The sequence below is a fragment of the Pyxicephalus adspersus genome, chromosome 9 (genome assembly GCF_032062135.1).
Source record: "Pyxicephalus adspersus chromosome 9, UCB_Pads_2.0, whole genome shotgun sequence".
NCBI lineage: Eukaryota > Metazoa > Chordata > Amphibia > Anura > Pyxicephalidae > Pyxicephalus > Pyxicephalus adspersus.
The window spans coordinates 16,575,151-16,595,849 of NC_092866.1; the positions used below are offsets into that span (position 1 = coordinate 16,575,151).

Below are 20,699 nucleotides of genomic sequence, written 5' to 3' on the forward strand. Positions count from 1 at the left end.
TAAATTCAATGCTAACCTCCATAGCAGCTCTTGCATAAACTATTATACTTCCTTGCACTATTCAGGGAAATGGGAAGAAAGACCCAGGTTAAAAATGTAATACTTAGAGCTCACGCAGGGATAAGGACTCTCTCTTAAGCTTAAACACCACTTTCAATTAGTAATAAATGACACAGGAAACTATAGAGATCAGTGGGGTTTGTTTTTTAAAGTGGCTAGGAAAAGTGGTTATCAGTACTTCATTCAATTAAATGGAGTTTTCAATCACCAATTCAGGATATATATGTTATGGCAATCAAAGATCACACTATAAATAACAGGGTTTTATGTAAGTGATCAGAAAAAAATATATATTTAAATGATCACCACTTCCTGAAAAATGTCCCATTATGTGCTGTACTGTATTGAATTGGAAAAAAAGTTAAAGAACTTCACAACCTGCAGTGCATGGACAGCCCATTCAAAATAAATGAGATACCTTAACATGAGTGAATGCACCACAACAATCCATCGTAAAGAGTCATGGATTGCTTACACTATTTTTGTTCCTTCAAAAATATTTATTTATTGTCTTATAATTTATAGCATAATTCACAGCAATCATTACCTCACAGCTTCCGTCAATACACACATCAAATCCACTTGAAGAACACGGAGTTCCATCTTTTACTTTGTTGGACAGTGCAAAGAAAAAATCAAAATCCTCAGCTGTGCAATATAGCTTGCAGATATTCTCCTCTAGAACACAAACAGGACAATCAGGACATATTAATGCCATGTATGCTCTATCCAGCTACATGAACTAACTTTCAGATATGAACACGGATAAAAATGAAAAACCAGATCGTGTTTGGATGGTGAAGTACTGGTGAAAATATTGACAAAATCAAATTATTGCTAAAATGTGTCAGCTCTCTAATGCCTGTAAGGGCACCTAAGGGGTTCCTGGAAAAATTACCTTATATAAGAAACAGTGCAAAATTATAGAGATTTGTCAAGGTATGAATGTATTTGTCATCAAGAGTTAACATCCAACAAGTTTCAGGGGTCATACAAAAATTTTCCTTTAGTAGAGCCTGCATTTATTGGGCAAGAGCAATCTGAATAGTTGTCTGTGTGCTGGACAACTTTACTGAGTAAACTTCAACCTATAATAGTTAAGGAACTAAAAGTAAGAATTAACCAATAAATGTAATCCAAGCTTTGACTAATGTGGGTTTGAGCTCCCATTCAAACTCAAGCAAGAAAAAAAAAAAAGAGGTTCTGCATTTCCTCACATTATCCAAAACTTAAGCAAAAAATTACATTTACATACCCTTAATAGCACATGAAAATGGAGAGTTTTTTTTACTAAAGGAATTAAAGCTCTTCACCTATCAAGGTGGATTAGTATCTTGCCTTCACGTCAGCTTTGTGAATACGGTAAGTGGGTAATCTAAGTCAGCATAGTTTCATGTCATTTACTAAGCTATGTGAAATATCCTTTGCAGGAGTATAATTCACTTTGCTTTGTGGACAGCTTATATTCCTTTAATAAATCAACCCCAGCGTCTGAGCAGCAAATAATAATAGCCATATCATAATAAATACCATTTGCAAAAGTGAGTAATCTCATTTAAAGCCTCACATTTGTCAGATATGAGAAGAACTGTAGTACTTTTCCTTGAAATTATAAAAACATTTTATTTTTCATTACTGGATACAAACTAAGTGCAAAGAAGATGTTTCCGGTAATTCTATCCTACATTTGTCTCACCTTCCACCCTAGTGTATGGTTTCCACTTATAATACCATCCTCTGAATGGTTTGCTGTTGTACTCTGCGCACTGTTGGGCACGGAAGTCCGGAGTGTTTGAAGGACAAGCCTGGGCATTGCAAATCTGATAAATACGGCTGGAGCCCTGGCAATATTTTCCTCCGTACTGAGGTCTAAAGAACAGGAACAGCAGACAGTGGGTAATATTAACACCTGGGTTTTTCTAGACACATCAAAAGGTTCAGTAAACCAAACAGGTAGAATTAGTTTATGAAAATGAGGATCCCTTCACAAATGTAAAGTACTAGTGTCTATAGTGAATGGCTGGGCACAAGGGCTCAAGGAGGGAAAAGTATTTTTTTTAACAGCAGCCCCTGCTTTTGCTGCTCTCCTTCACCATCTTTATTATTATTATTATCATTAATATTAAACAGGATTTATAAACTGCCAGCATATTATGTAGCGCTGTACATTTTTTACATCCACATAAACCTGCTAGGTCCAGCACAGCCCAGAGCTTTCAGCTCTATGGAGCGTTCTACAGCATGCATGTACTTTATGTGTGACCTCCCTTTGCAGTCTTTTGGCATCCATACAGTAGTTTAGTGTTTTATGTTATCAGCCATTTTAGGCTAAACAAAGTTTGTCAGATGATTCCCATAGTGTCCCTCCCTGGAAAAGAGAACTATCAGATGTAAGATTATTTGTAAGAAAAATGAATCTTCCTAAGACATGAACGTAAGCCAGTTTGTGTCTTCAAAAACTAATGAAGCACATTTATTTTTAGTAAATGATATTGGATGTTTTTTTAACATTTAGCATTCTGGTCGTTTGGTTACTGATCCTAACATTGTTTCAAAAATAATGAATACATTTATCACTTAAGAGCTCTACAAGTGACTTACATTGGGTTGTTGCAGAACCGCTCTTGATACATTACTCCACCACCGCAGGTTCTGGAGCATTCCGACCAGTCTGTCCAATCAGACCACCCTCCGTTAACCGATCTTGGTCCATGGTCCCCATACCTGACACACTGCCCTCTTCGACACCACTGTTAAAACACAGGGAAGGTCTGTAGTTTAGAAAACCTTTTATTAGGATTACATGAGGAGCTTGTGTAGGTATCTGTTAGGAGAATATACAAACCCTAATTCAATATTAAGAGCCTTGTTCCTATTTTTTGTCAGATGCTGGAAAAACCATGGATTAAAATAAGTCACATCTAACAGTCATTATCACTTGGTATTGGTCAATATGAGCATTGCTTGCACAATCAGTGAGAATAGTGGGCCACATAGAGGTCTCTAGATGGAATAACAGATGATGTTGGCTGTTGGATGGAATAACATGTGATTTTGGCTGTTGGAGGTGACTGTTTTAAATGCACAGTTTTTCCAGCGTCTGTTCTGCTACGCCAGTGTTTGCTTTTTTTCAACAAACAAGAGGAAAAAGGAGGAACAAGGTTCCAAACAGCTTATCAATGCATTGAAACTTCCTGGTATCTTGTTAAGTCATTTGTTTTTATATAGTAATACTTACACTTGGTGGATTAATTACTTTTTTTGGTCAACCTAAAATAAGATAGTTGAATACTGGACGAATGCAGATTTTAACACCAATTACCTTCTATGCTCTCTCCCTAATGGATGAGAAACAGACCCACAGGTAATTTTCTAACAATAAATAACAGAAGAGTCTCAATTTTGTTAATTACCCTCTGTTTTGTTACCATTTGATGGATACATATGCAGAGTTGTAGGTGCTGCATGCAGCCTCTAAAGCTCCACAGCAAATACACACAAAAAAGTTACCTAATTTGTGTTTTGATGACTGTAATAGATCCTTACATTTTTCTTACACAGATGATACCATTTTTACTAAAAATTAACCCTTACATTTTTTATACATGCTGACAGGTTGACTCATGTGCTGTTTTCTCCGTTTTTAAAATGATTTGGATGTGATATCCCATTGGAATTCTTTGTTCCACCAAACTGTCATAGCCAATAAAGACTAAATGCAGTTCATTTGCTGGATTGTTTTTAAAGAAATGTTTCAAGAAGTATGTAATGGCTCTATAGTTTTAGAGAGGATGAACTTGTGATCTGCATACTTGTTCCAAATCAGTGACATGAACACCAGCTTCAGATTGCACACTACCACAATACATGATAATGTATGAAACATAGGTCAATGTCATTTATTCTAAACGAGAACCTAATGCACCTTTTACCTACCCAGTACTGCAATGTCTGGGGTCTGAATAGAGGGGTAGTGGAGCAAACAAAAAGTAAGTATGTGCTGCTTCAGAGAGGAGCATTAAAAGTTGCTAAGCCCTTTTATACAGTGACACAGAGATATTCTCATGGTAGTCCTGCCTGATGACTACTGCGCCCCTAAAAGCATAGGGATTTGGGCCCTTGAGCTGATTTAGAGTATAATTCATTATTATATACTATACTTGTTTTGTAATCCTTTTGAATGGTTGTGCGTTTTCACCCCTTTACTAATAATTTTTAGCCATCAAACTCAATAAAAACAACATGCTCACCATGTGGGTGAAATCAGAACTTGACAATTATATAGAAAAACAGAGAAGCAGCTGGATGGAGATATAAATATACACACACACTAAAAGACATATCTATTTGATCCTACCATATTTAAGCCGCAGACAGTGCCCTCTGCTGCAGGCATGAATTTTGTCTCACATCTGTGACCGGTCTTTTGGCACCACAGAGACTTGCATATATCCTGCAAGAAAATCACAAAGCAAAGTCTGAAAAAGATATGCACTAAATATTTACTAATAAGTATAACAAAAGAGTGTCTAATTAAGAATTAAAAACCTTGAAGAGGCTCTTAGACTTTCCTTAAAAATTAAAACATTATGTTGGTAACAGGCTTTAGATTAACTTTTATTAGCCTGTAGCATAATATAGATCTTGGAACACAGTACACACCTTCACAAAGCTGCACTGCTTTGCTTTTGCACCAAACTGCCATTTACACTGAGTGTCTGCATCATAGATCTGTCCAGGCAGCTTCTCAGGATACTGAAAGTGTCCTAATTGTTTTGGCTCGTCAATGAGACAGGAGGATTGAGCTGTGCTGTGAAAGAACTCAGTGTGAATCATTCACATAGACATATGGCTTACATAAAGTAAAGGTATTTTTATCATTACACTTTATGAAGGAGTAGTATAGGTAAATTGAAAAATACAATAGATTTTCATTAATTATACTTTTTAGTTGAAAGCTGTCTAAACTAACATTTTATATCTTTTTATTCATTTCTATAATTCTGTATTTTACAAACATTTAATATAGGTTGCAGCCATGACAAAGCCCAGCACTAGATATAATGTTTTTGAGAATCTTCTACTAAGCCAGGAAAGAGGAGTGGTATGTCCCTCTTCTGGGTCACACAGCTGCAGTCTATACTTTAAAAGTTTTGCTATTCAGGACTTTTTTTTTCCAATATTTATTAGCAGTTTCTTCAACCAGAAAATCTACTTGGATCTCACCTTTTTCTAGAAGTAAATTGCAAATATGTAAAGAAACATTTTCATTTTACTGAATTAAAAAAAATGTACTAAAATTAAGAAAAAGCACGTGAATATCTGACTATCTGAGTAAAATGGACTCCACTAACTGATTGCCAGTGGAGCTAATTATTATAATTATTAAATATAATATAATATATTAAAGGTAAACGAAAAAAGCCAATGCTTTAGACTATGGTAATTCATATATTTAAACAGAAAAAGAAATGAGGTTCCTTATTTTTTGTACCGCTATTCTTGGAGATTGTATCTCTATTCTTCAAATATTTTTGAACAGAGTGCTGATTATTCATACTAATAATTGTTTTTTTCTCTACTTTAATGCTTGTAAGAGAACCGGCACTGGAAATCTGCCTATTTAATTGTTTTTCCATGTAATAAAGATTTTCACCATTTTTATCAGGTGCAGAAATCTTGAAAGATTTAAGATGTGTGACCAATATTCTAGCATTTACCTACAAGTAAAATATTAGTTTTATGGGGGCTTGACCTTGTAAATGAAACATGAGACGCTGTGTGTTACTTGGAACATAACAATAAAAGAGCACATAGGGCAACAGAGGTCAGCGGGGATGTTTCAGGTTCATGACTGCAGCCTGTTACAAATGCACACAGCCAAAACCTAGGCAAGGTTTCAACAGGCTCAGAAATGTGTAACAAACTCACTAACAGGAAACACAAGTAGAGGCAAAGGTGTTGGTTACCAGCAACACCTGGAGACTGAAACAAAAAGGTCAGTTTTGGAAATGCTACAGCTTTAGCAAACAGGAGGAACATCTGGTTCTCTCTACTATGAAGGGTAACGTAACGCTGGCTTGGGAGCTTGTTAGACAGAAGCGACACATAAAAACCAATAAACCTGCCAGTAAAAGTCCTGAAAGGATTCTTGGAAGCATTATTATCATGCAGGAAGGGAAACCAGTACAATAATTACATTCCAGAATTGTACTGTCTACGAGACATTTCTGATGGCAGATGTCCACCTTGGCTCTCACCTGAGAAATTCTTTCAGATATTGCCTGCTACAGGCTGACCAGGAAAACACACCATTGTTTCCAGTTAAGGTGGGAGACATGATGTTCCCTTCAGTCTTCCTGCAAGGATTCCCTTCTCCATCGTGGACCATTCCAAAGCTGTCATAAGAGTATATGTTCAGTATGTTATAGTAAAAAGAATTTAAGCTAAATGATTAGCTTGACCCAAATCTTTCAGTCTAAGGTGAAGAAAGGTGGATAAAATAATTTATTGACCTTTGCTGTCCAATGTTAATAACAATATGATCTTGCAAACAGAATTCCAGTGAAATAAAGAGGACAGGGAATAACCTTAATATAAAAGCTAACAGGCTCTTTATGTAGTGTGTGCACTCCATAGGAGGACATGTTGAGAAGAAGTAGTAGATGATGAAGATCCTTCAGCATTCCTTGGTCTCTCAAATGATTCACTATTCTAGGGTCAAATTCAGGGCAAATAATGTTCTTCAGTTAAATAAAATGCACGTAAACATAAAAATGTGAACATTTGTTAGCATCCAGCAAATATGTCAAAATTGTAATTGTGACTAAAATATAGTTCATTGTACTGGTACATGACTGGCACCTGATTTTTTTCTGTAGCCATATCTGCAGTGTAAAATGATCTAAGGCACTGATGTTCATGGCTACTACTTTATTTGTTTCAGTACTTTTGTTTTAAATATTATTCTTCCTGTTGGAGAGAAATCTGTAGCTAAGGGTTTGCATACCAAGGATTTCCCTAATTTGGCTTCATTCATTCCATTGATTCCCTTTCTCCACTTCTTCCTCTGATTTTTAATGATTAGTCATCCACCTACCTGCCAGCAGCAGGCAACCCTAATATAAGAAAGCAAAGCCATGCTTGTCTACTGCACACAGACATTGTGCAGGACAAAAAAGCATCAGCTCCAGGGAGCCTACAACCAGAACTGGTGTTTAGTCTTTTACCCTGTGCCTTTTTGGGCATAGTACAGGCGCATTGCTGTTTAAAATATCCTCTAGATTTGGAAAATTCAATTTCAATTAAAGTTGAAAGGTTGATTCATCCACTGGACTCACTAGTTAATTCTGTTACAGTACCTCTGTTATAAAGTAGCAAGGATCCACCACCCTAAAACAAGCCATAACATACCAAGGTGTCATCTTAGTTCAATATAATATAAAATAAATACATGCAGCATTTAGGACAAGGAGGGATGTTCATATTAGTCTCACCATACCGTTTTTCACACACTTTCCAATGGAATTCCAAAAGAAACCCCATTGTTAGCAGTATTAGACTATATTATTGTTGAGAGATTACATTTACTCACTTGTGACCCGATTCATGAGCAATAGTAAAAGCCAAGCCCAGTCCAGTGTCTTCATTTATGGTGCAACTTCGATACTTGCTGCACATGCCATTTATTGGTGCAAATCCTAAAGATAAAATGACAGTTTTAGTCTGCAATATTCATTTCCCCTAAATTGTGTTAGGTGGGGCTTGTCAATGATAAAAATAAAGTAAAATGTATATCTAAATTCAAAACAAAACAAAATCATATATCATATAGTCATATATTGCAGCTTACCAGTCCTAATATATAGTCGCTGAATTAGCTTTCTTCTTTTCAGGCTTGTTTCTCTTTTTAAGTTGGGCTCCTAAAAAATATCCATGGTTGCCATGCATGCTGGTATCAGTTGTTTACAGAACACAGATAAGATTGTTTAAAGTGGAAATAAAATTCCACTTTATAAAATGTTGGATCAGACGGGGCATTATTGATCAGCATTGGTTACCAGCATGCCCATCCTGGCTTCCCCTGCACCTGCCCGGACCGACTGAACTCCCGCAAACCTGTGCAAGAGTTACGCCAACCCGGCCTAGCCAGTAAAGATGGCGAAATATAGCAACTAGGAAGATAAGAAGGAAGAAGATGGTAGTGTCCTGCAACAGAATGGGGACAGGTGAGTAAAGCGGGGTTAAGTTCCTTTTTAAGGCTCGCAGGAAAAGACAAAGGTCATGGCATCTATAGCAAGACCAACAGGTATTTTCTGTGCATGCTGAACACGTTCTTAACTGAAAAAATGAAAACTTATGCAATAGCAACATCTAAGAACTGGTAAGCAGCAATATAATAAAGGCTTTATTATTTTTAATACCCAAATGGTTATATTTAGTGAATTCAACTGCTTCATATCCTGTGTTAATAAACAGAACATGTTCTTCTTTGATGATTATTTCATGGGGTTTTTATATCAATTTTGTAAAGTATTTACCTAAGGTATCACAGGGCTCGTTTTTCCATGAGCAAATATCCAATCCTGTTAGCAGAATGGCATGATCGTGTCTTTTTCCATTCTTACCTACAAGGGATGACTGCCACTGACAGAAATTATTTAAGGATTGATCAGCATGATGAGTAATTTTAGGTCCAGACTGTGAAGAAAAAAAAAATATATGAAAACTAGCACAAAACATTAAATTCAAACATGGTCAAACGTATATGAAATGAATAATTCTTATGATACCATGCAGCATGACTATCACTTTGCATGAGCCATCACCATTGGGGCTAATTTACTAAAGCAAGAGATATTTCACTTACCTTGGTTAATGTGGTGTTACATTGTAAAGAAAAGCAAATCATGTGCAAGAGAATCTAAAACAAAAGTATTCCTTGCATATAATTTGATAGTTAAAGGTGAAACTAAGTGAAATATTCAGTACAGGGGGATTACCCCCTTTCCTATGTGAACAGTCTATATTATTTTATTAAATCAACCCCATCGTCACTACAGGACCCATCAGTGATGTTGATGTCAAAAGAAAGAATTACAGTGCATAGTGGTAGACACAGATATACTCTCAGGGGCCTTGAATGCCGAAGGGACTGATAAAACTTTGGAAAAGAAAGATGGTATGAGACACGAGCCACTAGAGAGATGAGTAAACATTCCTTCTATTTCAAAAAACTGACCTATCAATTTTTTTAAGCCACGATGGGGTCATTTACCACCTTCTATCAGTAGAATGCTGCCTTTTCCCTTACAGAAGACAAATAAAAGTTGCTATTTCTAAATACATTTATAATTTTCTTATTAAGGAATACATTTTTTGATTTATTTGATTTATTTGTTGTTTTAGATCTTTATGTTATTCAGGGAGTATAAAGATTACAGACTAAATACTGCTTATAGATCAGAAGCTCCCATATTTCTATCCTGACAGGCTTCCTGTACATCTGCCTGCATTAATACAAAACCTCTTCCATATCACTTATTTTCTCCCCTGGAGAGGGTCCAATAAATTAGGATTAAACTGTCAAGTTAATATTAGATGTCAAATAGTGTTGGGGGAAGTTGGGGACCCTGGGATCTATCATTAACCTGGTAATTAAAGATGAGCGATGATCCAGGAGGAAGTTTGGACCTCAACCTACTTATCACAATGCAAGAAGGATTAAAAGCAAGACACTATATTTAAACGGTACTTCAAGAAAATGGGTTAAAGGAGCAGTCCACCCAAATGTTAGCAGTGGAATCTGATGGGCTGATATCTGTTCATGGCTTTTAATGTTACTCCAGCAATGAGATATTCCTGCAATAATTTCTTACTCTGTTCCTAACCAACTGGGAGTTTTGGGTGGTCCCATCAAACTTTGCATGTTCCAGAGCCTCCTGTTGAATTCTTCATATTGTTAGTTTTAAAAAAATGTAAGAAAAAGATATTGGAACCTGTCATAATGATCACTGCACTTGCTTTGATCTGGGAATTCAAGCACTGGTATTTCACCAATAATTGATAAAACAAACTGTAATGTATGTTAACTCCTTAGCGTCAAAAACTAAAATATCATTATTGGGTAGACGGAGCCTTTGCTTTTGTGAAAGCAACATTCCCTTGCAAGGTCCTTTACCTCCAAGGCCAGGCCAAATCTTGCTTAATTTGTGTTCAAATCACAGGAGCTCAAAATGGAAACGTTTTAGCAACAAAGATAATGTTATCAATTTGAAAAGCTGTGGGCAGAACTAGGTGCGGGAAAGTGCTGATAGACAAGCTACATGCTTGTGAATCAGAAAAGACAAGGCTGATATCCACACCCCTGCAATAGTCCAAGCAGGCACAGCATAGGTGAGAGTGGAATCCCTGCTCTGAATTCAGGAGATGCGTAGCATCCATAGTTTCCACTGCACCACCTACATTTGGTGGATTTATCTGACAAGCTCACCAGGTATTTGTGGTATTTTACAGGTGGACTAAGATCAAACAGTACTGCAGATGCACTTACATAATAATACTAAACATAATGACACCATTTCTTAATCCAAGGCCATAGTTCTGCTTTAATTACCGGTATGTCATTTATTCAATATGTACTTTTGTGCTTGCAGTGTCAGAAAGATTGACACATACATTTATTTAAATAAAACAACATGCTGAAACCAGAATAATAAATGTAAAGTCACTAATAAAACCCTGGGTTGAAAACCATACACGTACACTACATACACTGCTTTTGTCTATAACCAGTTCTGCTGAATTCAATATAAACTGTCATAAGGCAGACTGGCACAATACAACGTCACCATGGAAAGCCCCAGCCATTTTATACTGGCTACCTCACATTACTATTGGAAGAGAATTTCAGGGTTGCTCCTTCAAACCAAACCTCAAGTACCTGATTCGCAAATGGCAATAAATGGATGCTTAAAGCTTTAATAATATATTATATTCCATTTGTGTTGTGCTGATATGAACTATTTATTCCAGACGATAGAGACTCAGCTACAAAACACAACCCAATATAGATGTCAATAGAAATGCTGTTACTCACTGGTTCATCTTCCAAAAGCAGAAGACTCACAACAACAATGTTTATGTCACTTCCAATTGTTCCATCCTTAAAAAGACTGGAAACCTGCAGAAATATATAAAGTATATAAAATAATTAAACTGTATTGTACCCATAGAAGAAACCTTCTGTGTTTTACAGAACCAATCAAACCTATGATATTTGGAACATCCAAATATTTGCAAATGAGGTAACAAAATGAATATTTCCCTTGCAAACAATTGGATGATTGAAAGCAGACCTACTACTTAGAGATTATCTAAACTGATACATGCTGGTCAAAAATGATAATGCATGAAAAAAATTTAATTGCAACTTCTGAATAAATCTTTTGTTTATCCCTCCATATATTAAAAGTTGTTTATCTACATAACATAATCAGTTGTCTGATCTGACTACAAAAATAAGTTGCAGGGGTAGATTTTCTAAAAAGGAATACATCAAACTTGAGTTCATCCCACAGGTTTAAGAAAGATAAAAACACAAAAAAAGTAATTTACAGCTATGTACTCTATTTTTAAATGCTAAACAATCCTGATTTATTATTATTTCAAAATTGCCTATACTGTTCAAAGTTTCAGCCAACTATAACTTAAATGTGGGTGTGTTTTGTAAAGCTGCTCATGTACAGAACATAGCCAGAAGTGCACTTGGCTCACTGAATTTCCCAGCATTTTTTTTTCTTAATACAACCCTGAGACTGATAATCTGGTCATATCAGGTAGTTTCTCCTACATAGGAGAAAGTTAAAGGAATGCATGAGTCAGTATTCACAGATCAAAAGAATGAGAATGAGTTAACAATTTGTTCAGTGTATATAATAAGGAAATATTTATTGTGTTCTCTCCTATCAAGGTTTCATTCTTGGGTAATTTTTGCATCAGTATTTTCTTGCTTACAGACCTGGAACCAACACACAGCTAATAAGTCTAAACTCTTGATCTGCACATTATTATTATTATTTTTACACAGTATTTATATAGCGTCATCATATTATGCAGCACTGTACCTAGTCCATAGTCGTGTCACTAACTTTCCCTCAGAGGAGCTCACAATCTAATGTCCCTACCGTAGTCATATGTCATTATTGTAGTCCAAGATCAATTTAGGGGGAATCCAATTAAGCTAACTGCATGGTTTTGGGATGTGGGAGGAAACCGGGGTATCCAGAGGAAGCCTGCGCAGACACGGTGAGAACCTGCAAACTCCATGCAGATAGTGTCCTGGCTGGGATTCAAACCTGGGACCTAGTGCTGCAAAGGCCAGAGTGCTAACCCCTGGGCCACCGTGCTGCCCTAACATGGGCTCCGTGCTTCCCACATGTGTAGAATTCTGTAACTCACGAAGTGTGGAGCTATTCATTCAGCATGAATATCATCAAACTACATCTTCAGAGAGCCAATGTAATAATGGCAGCCTATGACATTCTCTTAAGGCTGTACTCAAACTGGCCATGAGGTTGAAATGCAGTTAGCGGTTCCTCATGCCAGTGAACTGCTGGCTCTGGAAGGACACTATATGTAGCATCTCCCCACAGCAGCTTCATTGAGAATGAATGGGGGGCAGCTGGTAAATGAGCAGATGAATGTGGCAAGGTGTCAGCCACCAGGAGCTGTATGGGATCGCTCAATCCCATGGTAGGGCTGCACCTGCCCTAATAAAAATTTCCTTTAACCTGATGTTAAGATTTTATGTTTCCATGGTATAGATGGAACGGATTGTGTCTTAGCATGCAAACCCAAACCTAAACCTGCTGATAAGTCTTCAAAGTATAGAACAAACTGATAGTACCTTACCATGTTCATCACAGTGAGTATGTACGTGGTGACACTTTCTTTGCCATGTTTTTCCACCATTTTCTTATCGGCCACCACAAGAGTCTCAACAACCAAGCTATTGGACTGATGGAATTTTACGGCAGAGCGCTTCGACCTTTGCAAATGAGGATATTCATCTGACCTTACAGGGGAGCTTTTAAATACAGGTGAATCTAAAAAAAAAAATTACCCAAATGACAGTCCATATCATAAAAATATAATACGCCAGTGAACTGCTAGAAATATAATACGCTATTCAAAAGTAGAAAATCAGGGTAATATATAGTACATTTGGGTGCAGATATACAAAGGGAAGTCACTGCACTCCCAATGGTATCCCAGCCCAGGCCATTTTTCGCTAATTGTGTACAGAGTTAGAATTGTATGTGTGCTTTCTATCCACATTGGGTGATTAGTTTGGGACACAAACATTTTTTTCAGTACAATTTGGGGTTATTTATACTTTCTGAGTCTCCCACATTTGCAGCCCACCCCATTTTTCATTCTCCTGAACAGGAATTAGATTTAAATATCTTTCTTTTAGTAATACGCACCAATAAAAACCTGGCCAATGTATTTTCTCCTCCCATGTTCATCAAAAACTGTTTTAGCTAGAGTTAAGAAAGGTGATTAAGAAGGCCAAGACAGCCCCAATAACTTTAAGAGCCTAAAAATCATATCTTTAGTGCTTACATTGTTCAATACCTGGCGATTGCAGTACAATAATCCCATTTACAGAAACATAGACATCAATAAACACTTATCAGTGTTTTTCCCCCTCCCCGTTCAAAATATTGGCTTCAGCTTCACTAGCGCTATGGTGGAACTGGCATCTTCTTACTGCAGGACTGGATTTAGTGTCTTGTTTGTTTCAAGGTAATTATCCTACTGTGTGCTTGTATTACTTATATCATATATGCAATGCAATGTAAATCAATAAAAATTTACTGTATATTTCAAAGATTTACACGATTTACAACAGGTACCCTTGGGATTTAAAAACTGAGTGCCTAGATCTTGAATTATTTCTAAATGCTGGGTTTTTTAGAAATGTTGAGCTGGTCCACACCCTGATGTGGAATATATTGTACTTTTTAAAAAAATTGTGACTTAAAATTAATTTTTCAGATGTGACATTAAAATGGTCAGAGCTGGACAAGCCTCAACAAATGGCATAATTCTGCACTATTCCCAGAAGTGTAACACAGATCACTGAAAAAAAGGAATTCTCAGAGTCCAATTCAAGTGTCAATCAGAACTACATGGGGGAAATATATGGGGTGTTTATTTTAGGTTACGGTAAAATGAGTAAACAATATAGTCAGGATGTTGGGATAGCCAATGGTATTCCGGGGTGCAAAGAAGGAACATAAGCTGAAGGATGTAAATCTAGTCCACCCAATATTAGGTGTGCTAATCTTTTAAATCTAGTACCAGTAGAACAGAAATGTGAACATTCCTATGTTCTGTCTTGTTTCAATTTGAAAAACCCTGTGGTTGGTGTACTAGAACCTAATTTAAATCCTTTAGTCTCCTTCCTCCAATCTGCTTAAAACACACCACAGGTTATTGCACCTTCCACTCACGTTTTCTGGATCTTCCACAGAAATGCTGCTTTTGCAAACCTTGAGGTGCCTGTTGGGAGGTGCTTGAATGAGAGATATCCCTGTCCAAAGAGATTATATTTTCTGCTGACCGCTTATATAGTACATGAGGGTGATGTCCATCTGGAGCCGTGACGTTGTGCTTTTGCGCAAGGTGTTCAGGCATTGGGGATATGAAATATTCACTTGTAAGCGTCCTTAAGAAACCTGACTGAAAAGAAGATATTTATTTAGCTCAGTTCTTTAAGAGGTTCTCCCAAAGAAATACCCCAGTTCTTTCCCAAGCAAACAATACTATTGCAATTTTTTGTTATACTTTTTAGTTATATATTTATATGTATCCTATTTTCCATTATATATGTTGTTGCTTTTGTTAATTCTATGCCAGTTGGGCCTGATGTATTAAAGCTCTCCAAGACTGGAGAAGATAGACTATCATGAGAGAATCTGGATGATTCAGCAAATCTGGAGTGGATCTGGAACAGGACTGAAACAATTGCCAGCTAATAGCAAATGATTAAGAAATTTCTTTCCAGGTTTGCTGGATGACCAAGGTTCTCCCATGATAATGTACCTTGTCCAGTCTTAGAGAGCTTTATTAAATCAGACCCATTGGTTGCATACTTTGTTCCTGCTAAGAATTAAAAATGGTTCATATAACAGTTTCCAACTTCCTGCACATTCGTATTGGCCATTGATGGTAGCCATCTTATTGATGGGCCATTTGGAATGTGGGAGATAGTGGAAAGCTCCAAACCAGAGCCAAAGCTTACCCAGTTAAAACGGTCTCTGTTTTGGCCAGAGCAACAAAGTTTAGGAGGCTGCAAAAATATGTGCAGGATGTGCCTGACTACTATACCTGTACCGTTTTTGTTTCACTGACAATGTCTTTTGAAACTATATCCACAGTTTACAGTACATTAGTGTGGTGGTCAGTAGGAAGAATAGCCTGTGAGAAGAATGTCAACCTTACATGTAGGTAGCCAAAAAATTATTGGTGTGACTTAAACTGACCTGGGAGGCACAAATTGCTCATTGTTCAAGGAACCCCCAGCAATCTCCAAAGGCATTTTGTACAAAGGGGCTACTTTAAATGGCGTTTTGGTTGTTTTAAACCAACCTTGGCCTGTTTTTTTTTTTTAATGATTTTTGGCACTAGTGTGGTTACCATTTATCGATAGTACAAGGTGTTGAAAATGGGTAGGGCAAAAGGTACCTGGATGAAATATTTATGTGCATTAATTTACAAATCTTTTTGACGGTAAATAAGTGTAAGTTTTTTTAAACGGTGTACATGGCTGTTTAGCCGGAGCATCGCTTTAAGGCAAACATTTTAAGGAAGAAGAATTATCTGGCCTTAAAGCAAAGTGTTATACTACACCTCTTGTCATCTTCTAGAACTATTTAACTATTTGTTCAGGAACGAATGGTTGTCACAGCTTTACCTGAAACACGCTGTCGTTTAAACATTCAGCAAAATGATTTATTGTAGGCAACATGCTTTGCTTTCCAAGGTTTCTTTATTTAACCCAGAAAACAGCTGCTAAATTTGTCTTTTGCTATTCGCAGCACTGGGTGTTTTAAGGTGTATATAAGACATATATATATATTTATATAAAATCAATAGTATAATATGTAAGGGATGCAATGACCCTGCTAAACTGCATCAGTGTGAGGTTTTACCATAACTCACATACTGAAGATGACCAAATAGACAACAAAAAAAACATAGGATAATACAATGAGAGATTCAGATCCTGAGTCTTGAAAGTATAAGTAAAGCCAAACCTTTTAGGATAGACTATGAAATGGTTATGATCGTTGTCATTTTTTGTCAGCTGTCTGAAGACCTTCAAGGGAAATTTAGCTTCCCTTTCTGACTCAGAGAAACAGAGTAAGAAGGAAGAAGAACTTATTCCAAAGTGGACCTATAGAGAATTTCCCCTCTCTGATGGTTTCTAAAACAACTCAATTTTTTTTATTTGCCATTACTTTTTATACCCAAGTCAAAAATCAGCAGAACCAAAAGTAAGGGTGTAAATCCAAAGCTGGGTTGATGGCAGAAAAAATATCCAAAACCTAAAATCAGCCTTTGCTTTTACATGTCCCCTGTAAGGTATTGTTGCATGCAACTATATTTCACTGACCCATCACTCAAAACCTTTGGATCATACAAATCTTTCTTTATCATAGTCATTTGATATAATGTGCAAGATTTACCTCAATATAAATTAGGTGAATTGCACCGTACATACAAATCTTTACACCATATTAATGAATCTAAACACCATCTGGTCTCTCAAATCCTTTGAACAAGTTGAGACAGCATTCCACGTGCTCATCCTCAGGAATATTCTTTTATTTGCATTCACTAGAACTTCCTTATGCTGTAAGTTAAAGTGTAAACACTAAAAATAAACTTCTCTGATTTGCTCCCTTTCATAAGGGTTACATTCACCAATAAATGTTCTTTGTTATATCTGCTCAATAAGTGCAAAAAATGCATGTTGGTATGCCAGAAATGCAGATTTATTCTGTACCTTGTACTCACTTCCTGTATTATCCCAAGAAGGGTATTAAGCCCTTCCAGTCCTCATAATGGAACCACACAAATAACCTTTTATGTTGTAGAGATGGTAGAAGAGGTATGTTTCAAAAGTTTAGTAAAAAAATAGGAAAAGTGGGCAACATTCTGCAACAATGCTAAGTGTTCTCAGCTTATAACAGAACTTAAGTGGCAGAAAACACTTCCTAACCATCGTTAACTGCATCCGAAAGGTGGGTGCACTTCTTGGAAACTTCTGGCCAGTGGCTACCTGTAAAGAAAGCATATGGTGGCTGACAACCAACTATCAATGAAATCCACCAGGATACTCATGAATATTGGAGTTTCAATCATGACCATCTCTCTTCCAATCACAGACATCTTACTGTACAATATAGCAGAAAAACGATGTGTTCCTTTACAGCTTACACACCACCATGTCTTTAAGAAATGGACAGAAGCTATATATGTAGCACAGCTTAGTGTAACATAGAGCAGGTAGCAATATCTGCACCACATTATAAATATGCCACTTAGTTTGCTAATTTGCATTGCTTTTTTTACCCATTAAATATTGTTATACCTTTATTTCATTCTATTCTTGCATCTCAGAGAAGCTGATTTTCTCAAGCCTCTTTCAGTCACTTACTTCCTGCACTAGCTGGGGTTGCTTCATAAAATGTTTCAGGGGCTCTTTTCCTTTGTAAAGACAAAACACATCACATAGGCTAAATTTACACTGGCTGTAACATTGCAGTGCATTTCCGGCTTCCTCATGCCGGGGAACTGCTACCTCTCAGTAGACGCTACATGTAGCGTCTCCCTGTAGAAGCTCCCCGGTGAATGAATAGGAGCGGTACTTGTACCGCTTATTGCCACTAGCTGTCAAATGTACAGCCACCAATTCTTTAGGCGCAAGTGCTGCCGTGCAAGTGATTGAGAAGCTATGGGGAGCTGCATGGGAGCATGAAATTTAGAAGAAATTGTGAACATACCCATCCAAACCAATTCACATGTCTGGCCAACCCTTATTATGAAAGTGTGTTCTCCACCGATTCCTACATTACTAAAGGACACAATCTAATATATAAAATGATGACAAGTGAAATAGGAGGAGGTAGAAAGTTAGATGAATTAGCTGTTCTGGGCCCATAGTAACCAAAGACGCGTCATGGTGTAAATGTTTATTCGTCTCTTTCAGTGCCTTCATAGACTTCCTGCTCTTTCCTCATTTTAAAATGACAAGTATCAGCAAAAAAAAAGTCAAAAGTTGAGAATATGTATAAAGGCTGTTAAAAACCTTTTAATTACTTAGAAAAAAATAAATAAATAAAATAACATTCCCTAGGCAAGGATAAGGAAAGCCAGTTAACATAAGATCAAAGTTTATATTTTTGTAAATTGAAGTACATATATTGTACACAGCTTTCGTTTTAAGTTCCTAACATCTGGCTAAGTAAGCTGAACAGTCCTAAATGGATTTTAATAGGGTTATTTATGGAGACTGGCAGTGAGGTGCACCTGGGTGAGGGCGGTAGGTTCAAAGGAATTTCAAACTGCAGGGAGGATTTAGTAATGGGGGGATAAGCCATTCAAAAAATTGTCATATGAAGATCAGAGATAATAAATCTATTTGGAAAGAAAAAAAGAGAACAGAAATAGACCAGCAACCTAAATGAGTCATTTATTAGGCTGTGAATTAGAAAAATCTGGAACCTTGCCAGTGCAATGCAATTTGTTTGATAATGTGTCCAATTTATGTAAATAGATGGACTATAAATCCCAGACTCATACATTTACTGCAGAAGGCACAAATGAGTACACACAAATTTAGAACCAGTTTAATATGGAAATTGTGCGATTTCTTCTAAGATTTCTTCTTCTAAGCATGTTTTTTGACATGGGCTAAAGGATGCAAAATAATCTACATTTGCAAATGGCCAAAGCCATTGGAATTACCTAATCTTCAACATGGACCCTAAATTGATCCCACTAATAAGTTTATTGACAGTCTTTTTAACTAAGGTTCCCCTTTTCAAAATTAGTGATCAGGCAGGTCTTTATTGCAGAAAGGGTGATATCCCTTCTTCAATAAAGAATACACACCTGCCTGATCACTCTGTTCTTTTATCAAAAATAGATGCCTGGATACCCAGCATATCTCAACCTCCTATGTGGCTGCTGTCCGGCCAAGCAAGATGGCGGAAGATTGAAACCAGGAATAACAGAAGAAATCAAGATGACATTACCTTCAATAGAATGGGGACAAGTGAATTTAAAAAATTGAAATGAGGCTGGTAGAATATTGTATAGCGTAATAGACATTGCCTATCCTTTAACTAATAAAGGACCTGCCTGATCACAAGGGTTTAGTTCAAAAGCAAGTGTTCACCTTTATTATACTTTCTCCAACTACTAAGACCTCCAGCACTGTTTACAGCGCAATGCATAGCTTCCCACTCCTGTACACTGGGACATTGCTTTTGCAATATGGGTACAGTCTGCTAAAACCAATGCAATATTAGACAGCAGGTGTGGGCAGTAAATCCTAGATTTGTACTAGCTATTATGACCTGAAAATGCCCAGTTTTGATTATACTTAAAGTGGAACTTTTACAAAGATTTGAACTTACCTTTACCTGTGAAAAGCCGTTGGTCCATCTACAAAACGAGCCCAGCAAGTCCCACACTGCCTTATCTTCCCTCTTTTAAGCACTAGCTGTTCCATCTAGCACCACCATCTTCTTTCTCACACTGTGCAGGTGCGGGATAGTGTGACATGTCTTCCTCCAAATGAATGATAGGTCTGCTTTAATAACATATAGATTTTTCTATCTTTGTTGAAATCCATGTTCTTTGATTGGCTCCTAATGCTTCCCCTTATTTAAAATATCCATTGTATATCAATAACCCTATTTAATGCAGTCCTGTAGATCAGTCGTCATTTTAGGATTTTACAGAATTGAAAACATAATTTGAGTCCCAGTGTGAACTTATCCTGGTTGGCTGTCATGCTTCTGCTCATAGACCTGTCAGTATCCTGGCATGCAGGAGCTTCACATATACAATTTACACCCATGACTTAACTGAGCTGAGTAATAGTGTGCTTCAGTGCCCAGCCATTTAATATGTCAATCTGGCAGATAATGAAACCCTAGCTCTTCTGTATTTTCTTTGGCATCCTCTTATGAAGACGTAACCTACAACTTAACTTCAAAGTAGGACATATCAATTTATATTAAAGCACTCCATTTAACTAGAAGCCATTAGCAAGACTTTGATATGTGCTTTAAACTTTACAGATATCACAGATTATACCAGGTGCAGCTTTTGCAGCCTTTTGTATTGATCAGAGAAGTGGTGTAATGTGATATCATCTAAAATGACAATTCATGTGTAAACCCCAAGTGCATTAAAGTTAACCTGTGGCTTTGCCCAGAACAAGCAAACACTGGTTAACGCTAAAGTCATGCCAAACTCACCTAAAGTGGAACTCAAACTCAATGGGTGGTGAGCTTTGCCATAATTAGCAAGCATGCACAGCATTGCATTGCATA

General features: G+C 36.9%; 1 protein-coding gene across 2 annotated transcripts in view; it reads right to left on the reverse strand.

The window, feature by feature from the left end:
• ADAMTS18 (ADAM metallopeptidase with thrombospondin type 1 motif 18) overlaps positions 1 to 20,699 on the reverse strand; it is a 57,918-nt gene that overhangs the window by 17,033 nt on the left and 20,186 nt on the right. Inside the window, exons 4-14 of one of the 2 annotated variants that reach the window (XM_072422750.1) lie at positions 14,580 to 14,808; positions 12,973 to 13,166; positions 11,159 to 11,242; positions 8,601 to 8,760; positions 7,655 to 7,760; positions 6,321 to 6,458; positions 4,723 to 4,870; positions 4,418 to 4,513; positions 2,662 to 2,810; positions 1,757 to 1,929; positions 608 to 738 (exon numbers count right to left, since the gene is read on the reverse strand). In XM_072422750.1, coding sequence (XP_072278851.1) covers positions 608 to 738; positions 1,757 to 1,929; positions 2,662 to 2,810; positions 4,418 to 4,513; positions 4,723 to 4,870; positions 6,321 to 6,458; positions 7,655 to 7,760; positions 8,601 to 8,760; positions 11,159 to 11,242; positions 12,973 to 13,166; positions 14,580 to 14,808 — 1,608 coding nt within the window. The remainder of the gene's footprint in view (positions 1 to 607; positions 739 to 1,756; positions 1,930 to 2,661; positions 2,811 to 4,417; positions 4,514 to 4,722; positions 4,871 to 6,320; positions 6,459 to 7,654; positions 7,761 to 8,600; positions 8,761 to 11,158; positions 11,243 to 12,972; positions 13,167 to 14,579; positions 14,809 to 20,699) is intronic. The other variant, XM_072422749.1, reaches the window with a different exon arrangement.